Source organism: Manis javanica, chromosome 6 (assembly GCF_040802235.1).
Source record: "Manis javanica isolate MJ-LG chromosome 6, MJ_LKY, whole genome shotgun sequence".
NCBI lineage: Eukaryota > Metazoa > Chordata > Mammalia > Pholidota > Manidae > Manis > Manis javanica.
In genome coordinates, this window is record NC_133161.1 from 85,853,952 (window position 1) to 85,870,146 (window position 16,195).

At 40.7% G+C, this 16,195-nt stretch overlaps 1 protein-coding gene across 3 annotated transcripts in view; it reads right to left on the reverse strand.

Moving 5' to 3' along the window:
- The window catches only part of RSBN1L (round spermatid basic protein 1 like), a 191,746-nt gene extending 176,127 nt beyond the window's left edge, over positions 1 to 15,619 (reverse strand). The window contains exons 1-3 of one of the 3 annotated variants that reach the window (XM_073238945.1): positions 15,273 to 15,619; positions 9,629 to 10,023; positions 8,931 to 9,090 (exon numbers count right to left, since the gene is read on the reverse strand). In XM_073238945.1, coding sequence (XP_073095046.1) covers positions 8,931 to 8,997 — 67 coding nt within the window. In that variant the 5' untranslated portion in view covers positions 8,998 to 9,090; positions 9,629 to 10,023; positions 15,273 to 15,619. Of the gene's footprint in view, positions 1 to 8,930; positions 10,024 to 15,272 lie in introns of all 3 variants that reach the window. The other 2 variants (XM_073238944.1, XM_073238943.1) reach the window with 2 other exon arrangements.
- Positions 15,620 to 16,195: the final 576 nt, after the last annotated feature.

Sequence of the window (16,195 nt, forward strand, 5' to 3'; positions counted from 1 at the left end):
TTCAGAGACAAAAAATAGAATGGTGGTTATCAGGGACTGGTAGGGGAGGGTAATGGGTAGTTAATGTTTAATAGGTACAAAACTTCAATTTGGGATGATGAAAAAGTTAGGAAGATAATGGCTCACAACAATGTGAATATACTTAATGTCACTGAACTGTTCATTTAAAAATTGTTAAAATTTTAGGCTGTGGATATTTTACCACAATAATTAAAAAAGGATATGTAGTGTGGCAGAGGCTTTTATGATCTCTGAGTATCAACTCTCTTTTTTTCCTTTTAATAATGGACTCCTCTTCTGCACTCTGAATGATGGGTGGGCCTGGTTGCCCAGCTAGAGATATTTCCTAGCCTCCCCTGCAGCTCAGTATGGCCATGTAAACTAGGTTTTGACTAATAAAATATGAGTGGAAGTGACAGGTGTCATTTCTGCCTCAATGTTCTTAAAAATGAAAATTGCTTACTCTCCACACTCTATGTCCTTACTCTTGGGCTAGAATGGGGACATGGTACTTCTGAGCTACCTCAACCCACATGGAAAAAAAAAGTAGTTGCTTTCACTCAGATAGAGAATCCATATGTAAAGGTTAGTAGAGACACACTGCCAACTGGGTCCCTGTGTGAACTCATGGAGCAGAGTCTGTCTATCTTTGCCAGACTGTTACAAGGGGAAGAAATAACCTTTTATCTTATTAAAAACAATGTATTTTGGAGTCTTTTATTATAGCACCTTAGTGTAAACATTAACTTATACTGCCAGTAGGAAATTTACATTTATGTCAGGCAGTATACTGAGCTTCTTAAATGGGTTACCTGATTTAATCCTCTCAACAGCTCTATGATGTAGATAGTATTGTTCCCATTGTATGAATAAGGAAACTGAGGCACAGTGGGTTTTGCAATTTGACAAAGATCACGCAGCTAATAAATGGTAGAGCTAGGAATTAAACTTAAACTTTGGCAGTTGACTTCAGAAACTGTTTTTTCTCCATTGATTTTATTACAGTCCTTGAGAGAATTTGACATGCTTTAGGGGATGAAAAAACAAGAATCCCTTCCCTACCAATCAATAGTTTTCAATCTATTCAGTTTCATGTCCAATACCTACATGGGAAAAATGAATTCACGTAATTGTTGATTATTTTATTTTATCTTTTACATTATAGAATCTTAATTTAGGAAACTTTTAGACTTTCTAGGCATTGAACTTTTATGTACAGTAAAATTTCCAAAATAATTTGAGACTAACATGGAATTTTTACTATCATTTTTGCCAAGGTGTAAGAACAATTAAAAAAAAAAAGAGAACTATCATCCATCACCACTATTTACAAAAAGAACTTCTAACATCAAAATAAATTGAAAAAGTCATAAAGATAGAAAAAAATAGAAATTTAATTAAATTGGATAAATTTACCATTATGAAAATTTCACTTACTGCATGTTTCTGATTCTGAATGTACCAGTGACTAGTGGAAGACATAGTGAAGAAACATTCTTAGAAAGAACAAATGACTCTTTGACTAATTGGTCTGTTTCATCCACACTCAATGCTTGGATTCTGCCACATTCCACCAAGTGGCAGGGAGCTTCTGATGGATGGTTTGCGTGAAAGGGTGTATTTTCTCCAGGTATCCTTTACCAACAGTCATCATCACTGTGCCATTTGAAAGTCTTGTGGAGGCCTACAGATCACACATTTCTTTAGTGACAGGGCAACATTCGTTGTATCAAGAGATGATTTTGCATATCTAACTTGCTATAGTTTATAAATTTCTCTAAATACCTATTTTGAGTATAAAATATGAGGTGATTTTATGGTTTTTTAAGTCTCTCCACTCTCGCCATCTTTTGACTCTCACCTAGGTATGCTGCCATTGTGATCTCTAACAGGAAATATAATAGATTTGAAATTAGTGTTTATGTTGCTCTCTGTAGAAGCTCAATCAAAAAATAATTTCTCTTATTCTCCTGTAGAGACAAAAATATTTTTTTTTTTTAAATCTCATAGTAACTGTTGAGATGTATGCTAGTTTGATGAACTTGTGCTGAATATGGAAATGCCATTCCAGCCAAGGAATGATCAGAGAAAAGTATCACTTTGAGGTAATTTTTAAATGGCTGTGTACTTGAATTTCCTCCAGTCTGAAGATCCAAAAGGGGAATAACATTAACAATAATGATTCAAATTCCACTAGTCCCTGCCTCTACTGACTGAGAGAAGAAATCAGTCCCATTTCAAAACTTGACATTTATTTCTGGGGAGCCTCAGAGTGTCGGAAAAGTGCCTCCAATTTCTGGGGAGCTTTCCTGTGGCCCAACCAGCAGGCAGTGCTGCTTCTGCCCAGCCCTAGGCTACTCTTCAGGACCTGCCCCACCTGGGTCAGAGCCCCAGAAGCCAAGGCAAGAGAGGCCTGTGGTGAATTTCCTGCTGACGTATGGCTACATTAGTGTATGGAAAAATAACGTCATTTTTGTGTAGGTACAGCCCCAGGTGTAGAATAACCAAACTATGCTTTTATTTTTTTTTAAGGCTTATTTTTGTTAAAATAAGGAATCTTTGATTAGTAATGACATTACATGTGTGATTATATTTGGAATCACACCCTCTAATTCACTCCTTCATTCAGCATATATTTATTGAGAACTGGTATGTGCCAGGCAGTGTTTCATGTGCTGGGGATAAGTGATAAAACAAATTGCCCTCATGGAGAATAAAAATCAACCAATTAACAATGAATTCATAATACCAACTCCTTTCCGCAAATATAACCTATTGATTTCCCTCAGGCTTTCTGAGATTCTGATCTAAAGAATTGCTACCTTCAATAGCACAAATCATTTGAGGGGAAGAGGGGCCAGTTATGTATTTTTTCATTTATAATTATAGGAGCTGTAAAAAGAGGGAGTTCTGAGGGTAAAGATAGAAGGGGTTGCAGTCTTCTTGCTAGATTTCAGACTGAGTTGCTCAGTTGATGTCATTGATCATGCAACTCCTTTCCTAGACTTTTCCCATACTTGACACTTTAGGATACCAGACTAATTTACTTTCCAGTGCATTTTATGGCATTTGGAAGCCCTCCAGTGGCCAAATACTGTATCGAAAGGGAAAAAATCCTGCTATGCTGGAGTGTTTAGATGTAGAGAGTATATACATGTTTGTGATTTATTTCGAAGTGTATCCAAAAAATAAGATGGATTAATGTGTGAATAGAGGATGCTTAGGCGGCTAGATATGTGAAAAGCAAATATAACAATGTCAATTGTAGAATCCAGGTGACAGTGTATGGTCACTGTATTATTATTTCAATTTGTTTGAACATTAAAATATTGAATAAAAATATCTTTCCTAGATTTTGAAGATTTCTACCTTGTAGTTCACATTGTTGAATTAAAACTTTGTTACAATATTTAAACTACCTTTCAATAAATCCATGTCTTCGTTAATGGACATGGATTAATTTCTCTTAACATAGATTAAATTTTAAATGTTTAAAAAGTACTTCTATGTTTCTCTTTAGAAAGTTTATACAATGGAATGTGAAATAGCTATAGGATTTTTTTGTTTAAAAAATATTTATCTTCCTAGAATATATTTTTCTACATACTTAGCAAACTATTAACAAATTAACTAAATTAACTTTTTTTTTTATATCAGAGAGACAGTGGTTTTACAATTGCTGACAATGCTTAGAGGAGGTGCATTGGCCAGTGTTCAAGGCAGAGAACAAAATCCACCCTTAAGTATAGTTTAGGCCAGAAGGGATTTATTGCATGGTGTACTACAAAGGGTTGGGATGGTTGAGAAACAGTCTGTAAGCTAACTAAGCATGGGGAGTGGCCCACAAACCCATGCTCTAGGACAGGGCCATGAAAGAAATGCTGCTCGTGCCATGATCAGGAAGCCATTTGCCCAAGGCAGAGCCACCTCTATAGCCACCAGCTCCACAGCCATATCACCTTCACTATTAAATAGCCCATCAAGAAAGATTCTTCCACTCCCCCACTCAATTCTGGATTCTTCACTATACACAAGTGCCTCTAGTTTGTGGAATTTAAGTCACATGCATAACCCTGGCTACAAGACACTAAAACCCAGGAAGACATGTTAAGAAGATGACATCAGATGAAAGGCTGTTGGAAACTTTTTAATGAACAAATCAGGCAGCCGTACTTGAACACACTGATCAACATTACCACTGAGTACTAGATATTCTGACCCTTCTGAGGTGTCATTAGAAGTAGCTGGCTAACTCTAAAAATAAAAAAAAAGAAGAAAGAACTGGATGGCAGCATCTAAGAAGCATTCTCATCCAAAACATCAAACCTGTCTGAGAAAGCCTCCATATCCAACTATCAAGTTAACAAAAAATAGAGAAATAGAGGTACATGTTAACACCACCACAAGGAGGCAGTCAAGCAAGATCCAGAGGGTGGGAAATCCTTCTGGACAAATGATAAAGTTTCTTCCCCAAATAAGTGGCAAGTAAGAAAAAGGAAGAGGAATCTAAAATTAAGAGATTTAAGAGACTTACCAAGTAAATGCAGTGTGTGAATCTTGTATGGATCTTGATTCAAACAAACCAACTGTCAACATTTTATGAGGATCTCAGGGAAATGTGAACATGTACTTGGATAATTGATCATATTAATTACTGTTAATTTTTTAGATGCCATAATAGTATTGTGATTATGTCAACAATCCAATCACTTTCACAGTAAGCTCTTTGCCTTTCCAGACTGTACATTGTTTCTTTCATAATTAACTTATGGCTCTGTGTTTTACACTTGAAAGTTTATTGTGCTAGTCTATTTTACATATGTTAAATAATCCTTGTAACAATCCTGTGATAAATGTAAATTTATTACAGCCTTTCTGGAAGTGGATAAAAACAAATGTCTATTTTAAAGTATGTTTAGTATGTCTAGGAAGTAATAAGGCAGTGTTTAAGGGAAGGAATACCACCAGGCATCTTTGCTAAATAATAGGTAAGGAAAATCACCAGATAATATATAGCCTTTCAGGAAAACAGATTTCAAAGTATTTTCAAAATATTCCTTTGTCCCTGAAACTTTAAGGGACTACTGTCTCATTTTAAAGATGAGGAAAACCCAAGAACACCCCCATCCAGGGGTAAGGTAACTGTGAGAAGAACACTGAATCTTAGCGTTATTAGAAACAGCAAGGGGATGCCACCTGGGCCATCAGTATCCCAAAAACTAACTGGCTACTATTCGAATTTGCAGTTCTCCCTGTTAATGGGCATAAGCCATGCATTCTGAAACTTTGTTCTTGGAGAGGAAAAATATCTTAGACATTACAGTGGTGTGTGCCCCTTCAAAGTTCAATGCTACCCAACAAAATATTATCCCTTTATTTCTCTCACTAAGGAGAATTTAAATTTAATTTAAACTTTCTCTTTGGGGGAAAGGAGGACAATTATGAGGAAAAAAACGTTTTAGAAACCTTGGTTTAGGCAAAAAGATGTTTTCTTTCAGATACAGTGATTTTAAAATCACGTTTTTCACACCCTTGGAAATGAATATCATTACATTTGCTTTTTAAATTAAATTAGTTGAAACAATTTTTTTTCTTAGGCACACACAGGTATTTTCCCAGATTTCAAATGATTATAAAATCAAAATGCTACCCTGTTTTTCTTAAGATGATCCACCAAATGCCACCTTTTTAAAGAAACATTGTGGCATCTCTGCCTAACAGAAAATGGGTAATGAGTTGATTAAAGGGATGACTGGATAGCTCCCTTGGGGAACTTCGGTCCTGGTTGATTTGAGTTGTCTACTTACAGCGAGCTTATTAAGTGATAATTGCTAGTCTCCACTAAACACTGTGCTTCAGAAACAATCTTAAAAGCTATTCATGGGTAACCACTCAGTTAATGTCCTGTACTTCTATATATCTCTCTATTCTTGCTTATGTGGAATTGCTACTTAATTTTCTAGCTTGAAACAAGATGTGAGATTGCCACTCTTGACCCTGAAACCGACACTGCCCTGAGGCAATACAGAAACGTCACCTCTGCTTGTCTCAAAGTTTATGTAACAGGAATTGAGTCTGGAAAAGGTACCCTCTTCACTCTGACTGAAAGCCACCTCTAACCAGATGACTTCATTACAACTAATGTGCACGAGAGTCCACACTGTAAATTCAAAGTTGGATTAGGCATTAAATAATTGCTTGCAAGCTAAGGTGGCAGATATATTTTATAAACTATTTTAAAATATTTTAAATACCTTAACACAGCTATTTTATAATGTGGAAAATATTACTTAGAATACTACAGCTAAGGAGACTTGATGAAAGGAGCAATTGATTCTGCCAAAAGTCAAGAAAGTGATATATTGAAAAGTAGGAAGGCTTTAGGAGAAAAGCACTACTGGCTTTGAAAGGTTATGTACACTTCTGCATCTGAAGAAGGTGGTGAGGGTGTTCCAGGCAGGGGGTAGCTGTTGGGTGGGGCCGAAGAAGCAAAGCACAGAGATGGAAAATTCCAAGGTATATTTGGGGGCTAAGTTTCTATAACTGAAGGTTAGGGTGGATGGGCCTGTGCTTGCAGACGAAGTTAGAAAGGTTGGAGCCATATCATGGATCTCAGATGACATGTAAAGGCCTTCCTGCCCTCATGGTTACCTCCCTGGGAAGAATTACTGAAATGGAGCTGTCATTTGAATATATAATACCACTTAATTCCATTGTGGGCTCCTCCCCTACCTCCTTCATCCAGCAGAAAGGGATCCAAATTTTCCTATATTGTAAATTTGAACAAGTTCCTTCATCTCTCTGTACCCTGATTTCCTCATCTATAAAATGGAGATTAGCATAGTAGGTACCGTGTGAGTGTTAGAGAAACAAGTTGTAGACCATGGATATAACTCTAGTAGGGCAGGGACGTGGGACAAGCATCATGATTTTACCTGCCTATGAAGAAAAATGCCAGGATATAAATAGTATAGTAAGAATAGGAGGGATTCCATCTTAAGGCTAAGATTCCATTTTAAAAACCAGGGAGTTAGTAAGTAAGATAGTCCTAACATATTTTATGGTAATTGGCCAATAATCAGCCCTATCTTAAGGCAGTGCAAGCAGTCCTAAGTGGTATGTTCCCATTGCTTGAGGGTAACCACTATCTTGGAGAAGAACAGGATCAAGAAATTCCTTGTGTTAGGCTTATTTTATAGAATATCTAGAGGACAGACTGGATGGTGACATAATGTCTCTCACTGGAGATAGACATCCTGAGACCACATGTCAAGCTCACACCTCCACCCTCACCCTTTGCCCCATTCTTGAAAGCCTTAAAAGAGAGAATTCTAAGCATGCCTCCTCTCCAAGGTTGTCTGCACTCCCGTCTGAATATGTACTGTCTTATATTAAATAAACTCTCCTGTTGCATAAGCTGATTGCACTGGTCTCTGAACTCCTTTCCATGATAAAGACAAGAACTTGCCAACCTCCGCGTCTGGTCGTAAATATCTTTGTCATTTTGCTATTTCATTCAACTTTCTAGACTTAAGCACAAGTGTTCACTCTCTCTGTCCTACTTCAGACAAGTAGGGAAGGGCTACTGAGATCTCTGATTTGGACTTGCAAGTTACCATTGCCTCGGTGACCCGGACAGGACTGCAGCTGTATGATCATGCTCTTTAATAGCCTGCCCAGAAATCTCTCCTTTCTTTGCCTTTGGGAAGTTGTCAGAACATAATCCCACTCTATCCGGTGCTCTTCGAGGTGACAGGGACTTAGTTCTCATGCTGTACAGACTCAGGTGGGCACTGGACACCAGGTGACCCTGGCATCATTAGTTGGCAAGGGATCTGCCCTATGCCAAGCAGAAGGTCAATGAGCTTCCCTTTTCTCCCAGTTCTTCCTTGTGCTCTACTGATTGCACAGTTGCTGCCATTTGTTGCTACTTTACTTTAATGAGTTCCTTCCTTACCTATACTCGTCCAACCTGTTCGAGAATTCTTTCTCAATCAGTCAAGAATCCACCCCCATCCAGGCTGAGGCTTCACCTAGTGCACAGGGAGAGACCTCCCTCAGATGCAACTGCCTGGCAACACTACCTATAAAAATTTCCCAAGATTGAACCATTGTGTTGTATACTTGAAACCAATATAATATTGTATATCAACTGTACTTCAGTTAAAAAACATTTTTTTAAAATTCCCAAACAATTGTTCTGAGGCATAGAAAACAAGGGAAGCATTTTAGATTTGTTTAATCTGTGCTAACTCCCTACCAGGAGCTCAAGACTTTTCACATTAAAAAATTATTGTGTGTGCGGGGAGAACAGTGTATCACAGAGAAGGGACACAGGGGATCTCTGGCAACTTGCTGCACTGATGGACAGTGACTGCACTGGGGTATGGGTAGGGACTTGATGGGTAAATGTAGTAAATACATTGTTTTCTTCATGTGAAACCTTTGTTAGAGTGTATATCAATCATACCTTAATAAAAAATTTTAAAAAAAATTACTGTGTGTGTCATTATAGCCTTAAAGAACATTATTGCTAAAAGGACTACTAGTACGCTGTTTTATTTTAGAGTTCAGTTAAATGCTTTTCCAGCCCTAGGAGCTGCTTACAGATTGTTATTAAATAAGTGGTCATTTGTAATTAAAGTTTAAGACTGGAAATTTCTTGGCTTTTAGCTTCGGCCTTTTGACATTTTCACTTTTTATATGTTGTGAAAAGGAAAAGAGAAAGGACAAATAAGGCAGTTTTATGTACCTGTGAACAGTGGAAAAGTGATGGTAGGAAGAGTGGAATTTACATGAAATATTTGCCATTTACATGGCAATTTATGCCATTTTTGGTTCTCCCTCATTGTGATTGTTTCAGCTGTATATTGCTACATGACCAACTACCATAAAACATAAGGACTTCATAACAATGCTGTTATTCTCACAGTTCTGGAGATGAGGAGGGCTCAGCTGGATGCTCCTCTCTGCATGGTGCTGGCTTGCTCTCCACATTGTCTCCCTTCACTCTCATGGGCCTGTGGCTTAGCCTCAGCTGCTTCCCATGACAGTGGGGCCCGAGTCTGAAGTAGCCTGGCCTCTTAAGGCCTAGAAACAGAAAACACATCTGAGCATTTTATTAATTAGTGAAAGCAAGGCACAGGGCCAGCCCAGATACTAGAGGTGGGAAAACAGACTCCACTTCCGTGGGAGGAGCTGCAAAACTCTGTGGCCAGAATTTCCGACCTGCTACAGCAGCTGATCACTTAACTGTAAAGTGAAAGATGGCCAAGTTGGGAAGCTTCCAGCTTCTGACTTCTGCCCCACACGATGTTTACCTAGAAAAATTGCCCTAGAAATCACTCTACTGCAGGATGGGAATAAACAGACATCAAGGCGAAGCACTCAGATGGCTTCATCAGTTTTAAACTCTGTTTTAAAGCCTATGTGCAGCATTTGACTTAAATAACTAGCTCCTTTTTCAGTCAGCTAAGTAACACACACACATATCTTGCCTGTTAAACCGAACACTCCTAGCTTCTCTGAAATCTAGAGGCATATATTAGGGTCAGTACGTAAAAGCAAGGGTTTTGGAATAGCAGCTAGGTTTAAATTCTGGTGGTGTTACTTTGTGTGAGTTTGTTACCTGAAGTCTGTACTCCTCAGGGTCATCTGTTCAACAGGGCTAGCAAGGCTTTTGTGAAGATTAAGTAAGCTAATATGTGGTCAGAGATTAGCAGAGTGCCTGGCACCGGGTAAACATTCAGCAAGGTTAATACTTTATATTAGATAAGCCAGAGGCTGCAGGAGGGTATATTAATGCCTTAAGATTTGTTCATGCCTCTTGCAAAGGGAGGCACTTGTAGTAAGGCCTTCATAAACACTTTAAAACAAGGAAGCCACCCCGAGAAAGCTTTGGGGCTATTAGCTTTCTGAATTTTCTTGAGTGCATTTCTTGCATTTGACCAGTAAGTTTCCTCTTGGTTTGCTTTGCTGCCCTCTTCTGGTAGAATGGGGGAGAGTTTGATGATGTTCCAACCCCTGTGGAAAGAAAGGAAAGCTATCAATATTTGGAATCCTTAGTCAAAGAATCCAGCTTTCAAAAATCTTTGGTCCAAATTCAAGTGAATTCAAATGAAAATAAAGTCTAACTATAAAACCTCTACATATAAATTTGAATTTATTTCTGTTACATGGAAATCAACATTGACAAGATGGTATAACATTAAAATGGACAACTCTGGTTAAAGAGATGCTAAGAACACTTAATTATTATGAAGTGCGCTATAAATTGCATTTCACCCTTCTGAAACAATTCAATGTGTATATATAGAATTTTAACTTAAAAAATATTTTCTGATGTTAATCTCCTCTCTCCATCTCCCAAATCATAGGACCTATCTATGTAGTATCCCTAGATTACTTAAAAACTATTTTGCATAGAAGCTTCATGAAAATGTTATCGTGTACTTCAAGTACAATGAGAAATACTAAGTACTTAGATATATTTAACACAGAAAATTATTTAAATGCTTTTTCACATTTTAGTTTTAGAAGTTATTAGACATATTCTACTAGACTATAAGTAAAGCTAAAATTTAGAAGCATGATACTTTAAAATATCACAGATGTACAGGTAATCTGTACATTTGTGTACTTACTAAACTTAATCCTACTGAAGAATTTTTCAATCAAAAAAACATAATATTGGGCAGTGGACAAAGTGGGTGAAGAGGATCAGAAGTGCAAGCTTCCAGTTATAAAGTCATGGGGACGTAATGTACAGGATAGTGACTATAGTTACTAGCACTACATTGCATCTTTGAAAGTTGCTAGAAAGTGGATCTTGTAAATTCTCATAGCAAAAAAAAATAAAAACCTATGGAAAAAAGTAAAATATTACTGATTAAAAAGATATTTTAAGGAGAAATTTAGAACGGTTTCTGTTTAATGTTTGGCTCTTTAGATATAAATCTGTAGTAGCTAAAGAACATGTTCTTGTTAAAATATGGGCAAGACAGTTCTTGAGTCACAAATGCTTTTACATTTAATGATGGTAACAGTACATATGCGATGTTATCTCTAAAAAATGTAAAATGACTGAAATCTTTGGAATTCCCTTCCCCCACTAATTGAACAAAGCCCAGATTTGTTATAGTTTAGAATATCTCCTTGAGCTACCCAAGCATTGCTGCTTTTCACTGGTTAAACTGCTTAACATCTAAATATTGATCATCTACATATCTTACAAAATGTGTGCCCCTTTAAAGACAAAACAGATTGCAGCAAATCTCTTAATACAGTTTATATTAAAAAGTAGATCTACTTCACACTTTTAGCATATAATATTGCAAGGGCTGCTGACTGAGTGGCTATGTGCTAAAATCTTTGCTAAGGCTTTTGCAATTTTCCATCTGCTAGAATGAAAATATGAGCTTCTGGCCTGTAAGAGCTGAGTAACAAAGATCCACACTTGGAGAACAGAGTATTAAAAAACTGGAATTAATCCACATCTCATTATTTAGAAAGCTATTAATAGAATGAATTTTTGATATCTAAAATAACTTCTCTAAGAATAGGTAATTATAACTGTGTAAAACAAAGGCAGCAAGAACTTTTCCAAAACCAGCATAATGATTTAGTTCAATTTATCCTCTTTGGGATTAAACAAATGATTTCACGGATTGCAATCAAGAGTGCCAAATATGAATTCCAACAAAAATATTACGAGAATACATTTTAAGGCTAAATATAATGAAGATGTCATTTTTCACTTGAATTTCTCTCAAAAGCTTTAGATTGTAAATTACATTTTTTTTATTGTTCACCTAACACAAAATTGTGTCTTTTTAGTTTACTTATGGAAAAGTTCTTTGTGTATATATATATATAATCTTCAGAACAGAGCCACATGTTCAGCTTGGAAACTATGAAAGCATTCCTGGCAGAGCAGTCAGTCAGTGGATGGTTTGACAACTGTGCTCATGACCTGGCTCCAGAAGCAGGGACAAGTATATAAACAACCTATTGTTCAGCTTCACCCCAGGAGAGTATATTTTCGTGGGTGCCTTAATCATACATCAAGAGCTATTAAGTTTGAAAATAGACTTAATAGAAGGGTGGTTGGGAATATAAATCAAAACCAGTTTTGGAGTAGCTTACCCTAACATGCTATGGTCTTGGACTCACCTCATTAATTCAACTGACATTTATTTCATCCTCTATTTCAGGACAACTTTTAAGAAAATACTTACATTCAAAATTAGTTCTACTTTGCACATTTAGCTGCCCTTATATATATGCTAACATTTTCACTAAATTTCTTGGTCACTTCTCTCCATGGGCTACTTTGGTAAAGCAGAACGTCTGAGTACATTGATAAATGAATAGGGTACACTGCAGACACAAAGAGTGGATGGCTGACTTGGTGAAAACAGGGTAATATGAGGGGTTTAACAGAAGTAACAGTTTGAACTAAGTCTTGATAGATCAAGGACAAAGAAGGGTGTTCAAGACACAGGGTATAGTATGATTAAGGTGTAAGGGGCTCAGGAACCTATAAGGAGTTCATTATGGCTGGGACACAGATGGGCTATAGAGGTCAGCAGCAGACAGATCTTGGATGGGACAGTTTTGTGATCTGCTAAATTTAGACTTGCTTCTGTGGGCCTGGTTCTCCAATTCCATTATGCACCAGAATTAACTATGGTGCTTATCTAGAACACACATTCCTTAGCTTCATTCTAATTCAGGTCCAGAATAAGACCTGGGAACCCAAATTTGAAGGATGCTCCCTAAATAACTCTAGGGAGAACCTAGGCCACTTGTTAAAGAAATAATACCATAGGCAGTGAAGACCTTTACCGATTTTTCAGGTAAAGGTTAATGGTTAGAAAAAGAGCAGATCAGAACTGGCCTTTTAGGAAGATCAGTCTGGTGGTAGTGAGGAAGAAGAGATCAGAATCTAGAGTGCAGAATGAGTCAGATGGCTGGTGTGGAAAATGCGAGAAAGGTGGTACCACTCACCAAGAAGGGGCAGTGCTCACGTTACACTCAATCATGTTTTAACAAAGAGGAGGGGAAGATTTATCGTATTATTGCAAAAGTTCATTTAAATATCAAAACCTCCCCGGGGTTTTTGTGTACTCATGGTTTTGCTCCTGTTTGTATTCATGCCCTAATATTGATCTCTAGCTTGGACATTTCCTCTGAACTTCATCTGTATTTCCTACCTAAGGACCAGGTCACCTCTTGGGTGCTGGGTGTATCAGTTATCTCAAACTCATATTCAAAACTGACATTTTCCTCTTCAAGTCAGAATCCTGGGGACTAAGGGACTCTTGCTTCTCCTCATATACATCTACTTACCTAAATACAAGCAGGAATCTAGCTTCCACCTGTTATAAATTCCATCTCAGAAGGTAAAGACAAACGGATATGCAGTAAACCTTTCACATTCAAGAACTTATTATCCACAGTTCCAGCTATTTTAAGTGACTCCAGGGATTCAGAACCTATGTAATTTCACTCAGGCAAAAATCTTAACCACATGGTCTATAAGGCTGTTTGTTACATGTGAGGAAACCACTTAACTAGTGACTGAGCATAGCACCACTGAAACATAACTGTGGCTTTGTTTCTGTTTATCAATATATGGAGAAATTTTGTGTTAAGTGAAAAGTACAATTTGTGGAACACTGCTTCCAAAAGAAAGTTAGCTGACAGTGTTATAATGGAAAAGCAAAGATTTAAAGGTCTTTGTAGCCTCAGCTACAAGGTAGGTTTGGGATGAAGTGAGAGGATGAATTTGGCATTGGCTTATCACAGATACAAACAAGCTTACCATATGCTTTCCATAGAAAAATAAAGATGAATAAATGTTTTATTGAGTGTTCCAAGCGGTATAAAAATTGATCACTGGGAGAAAGCTAATGCTAGAAAAAGGCAGAATTTTAAATACCATCATAAAGATAGGCAATGAAATAGAAAAAAAAATAAAATCTAGAAACTGACTCACACATCAATGGAGACCAGACCTATGACGGGAGGAAAGACGTTAAATGGGGATAGGTCAAAGGAAAAAGATCTGCCTCATGCCCTACAAAAATTAATTCTGTGGGTTTATATAAAAAATAAAGCTTCTACAGAGTTGTAGGAGAGTATCTTCATGATTTTTGGGGTGGACAAAGATTTATGAAAAAGAACACCAAAAAAGCTTTAATTATAAAATAAAGCCTGATAATTTGGACTAAGTTAAATTTAGAGGTATATGCTTTCCAATCCTCCTTCCCTGAACAGAAGTTCTTAAAATTGAAACACAGATACTGTTGACTCTCTTGGGAGTCAGGTTTAGTCTGTGTACGTTCTCCAACACAGGGCCTGTCGGAGCAAGTAAGCTTGAGATTCTTCCTGAAGAAGCAGGGAACATATAGTGCAAGCAAAAAGAAGGGGCAAAATAAGAACTCTTCATAAACTACCTTAGAGATATAGCGCTAGACTGAGAAAAATCCTCAGAGAACTGACGTACTCTTCTCTACTGACTTCAGTGCTGAGCTGAAGAAGTTTCAGCGCCCTGGCTGTGCAGCTCGTTTCACGGGAGACTAAATTCCAAAATGTGGGAGAAAGCTGGACTCTAGGACCCACACTCAAAAGTGAGTTCTTGGGGCGAGGCGCAGACCTGAAGAGAGAACAGCCACTGTGACGGACGGGCCGACCACAGGACGTAGCCTCAGGCACCTCTGTCTCGAGGGAATGCCCTCCGCGGTTTCGGACTAACGCCGGTTGTCCTGGGGCGGGGCACGGGGTGGGGGGACTTCTGGGTCCACCTGTCTCCAGGATCCTGCACACAATGTCCGGACCCAGAAGCTACTCTGCCCCTCACCCACACCCGGAAATATGCCCAGGCGCACGGACCGTACCGTGCAAACCCAACACATCGGCTGTGGACGCCGGCCTCCTCCCGGAGGCCCCCCGCCCCTTCTCGAGTTCCGTTATTTTCCTCACAGCCTCCACTCACCTAGAGCGCCTGCTCTGCTGGAACAAACCCCGCACTCCCCCCATTTCACACACCCAACGTCACCGACTCTGGCCTTCTTCCCCTGCTGCGAGCATCTACGGACAAACCTGCGCACAAGGCTTTCCGCCCGGGCTCCCTCAGCCCCTCACGGCCTCCCCGCCCGGCCCGCACAGCCTCCCCGCAGGACCTACTCTCTCCCCGCCCGGCCTACGCGGCCTACACGCGCCGCAAAGCCCGCGCCCCTCAGGAATGCGCGGCGGAGCAAACTACTCACCGGCGCGCGGCTGCGGCACGGCCCACGCGCTCAACGGCGGCGCGGCGGACGGGACGGAACGTTGGCGCGGCCCCGGGCGGCCCCTATCGCGGCGGCGGCGCGACAGCCCCAAGGCGGGCGCGTGGCAGGCCGCGGTGACTCCGCCGCCGAGGCCGGGCGCCCGCTCTCACAGGCTCGCTCCGGGAGACGCAGCTCCGGCCCGACTCCGGCCGGTCCTGAGGCGGCAGCGGCGGCGGCGGCGGCGGCGGCGGCCCCAACCGCTTCCCGGGGCCGGGAGCCCGAGGCCACAGCGCCAGAGGCCAGGCCCGAGCGACCCCGCCGGCGCCGCCCGGAAGTGCGGGGGCGGAGCCGACGGCGAGAGGCGGGGCGCGGAGCCAACGACAGGAAGAGGGCACTGGGCGGGGCCGGTCGCCGGAAGGGGGCCGCGGCGTGGGGCGGGGCCGAGAGTCAAGGCAGGACCAGTGTACGGGGCGGTGGGGAGAGGCGGGAAGAGAGCGCGGGGCGGGGCCGGCATTGGGGAGGGACTCGGGGCGTGGGGCGGGACCGGGCCGTGGGCGGGGTGAAGAGCTCTAGACCGAGACCAAGCGCTGGGAAGGGCGGAGAACTCGTGGGGACCTCGAGCGTGAGTGCGAGGCCTAAAGCGCACTAGGCTTCCTTGGCGCTGGGAGCTGGACCGAACGCGTGGGCGGGGGCAGGCATGCCGGCAGGGCGGAGCCTTGGGCGAGGGGTGGTGCAAGGCGCTCCCAGAAACCCCGAGCGGGCGGCGGCGGGCAACTAGCGCAGTTACGTGGGCTAGGGCGTCCGGGAGTGGGGCGTGGGGAGGCGCCCCCGAGAGGGTCCCTGAATGACGGTGGCCACCAGGACGGCCTGGCCGGGTCGCCGAGTCCCTGTCTCCCCCTTCTGTATGCCTGCTGTCCCCCAGC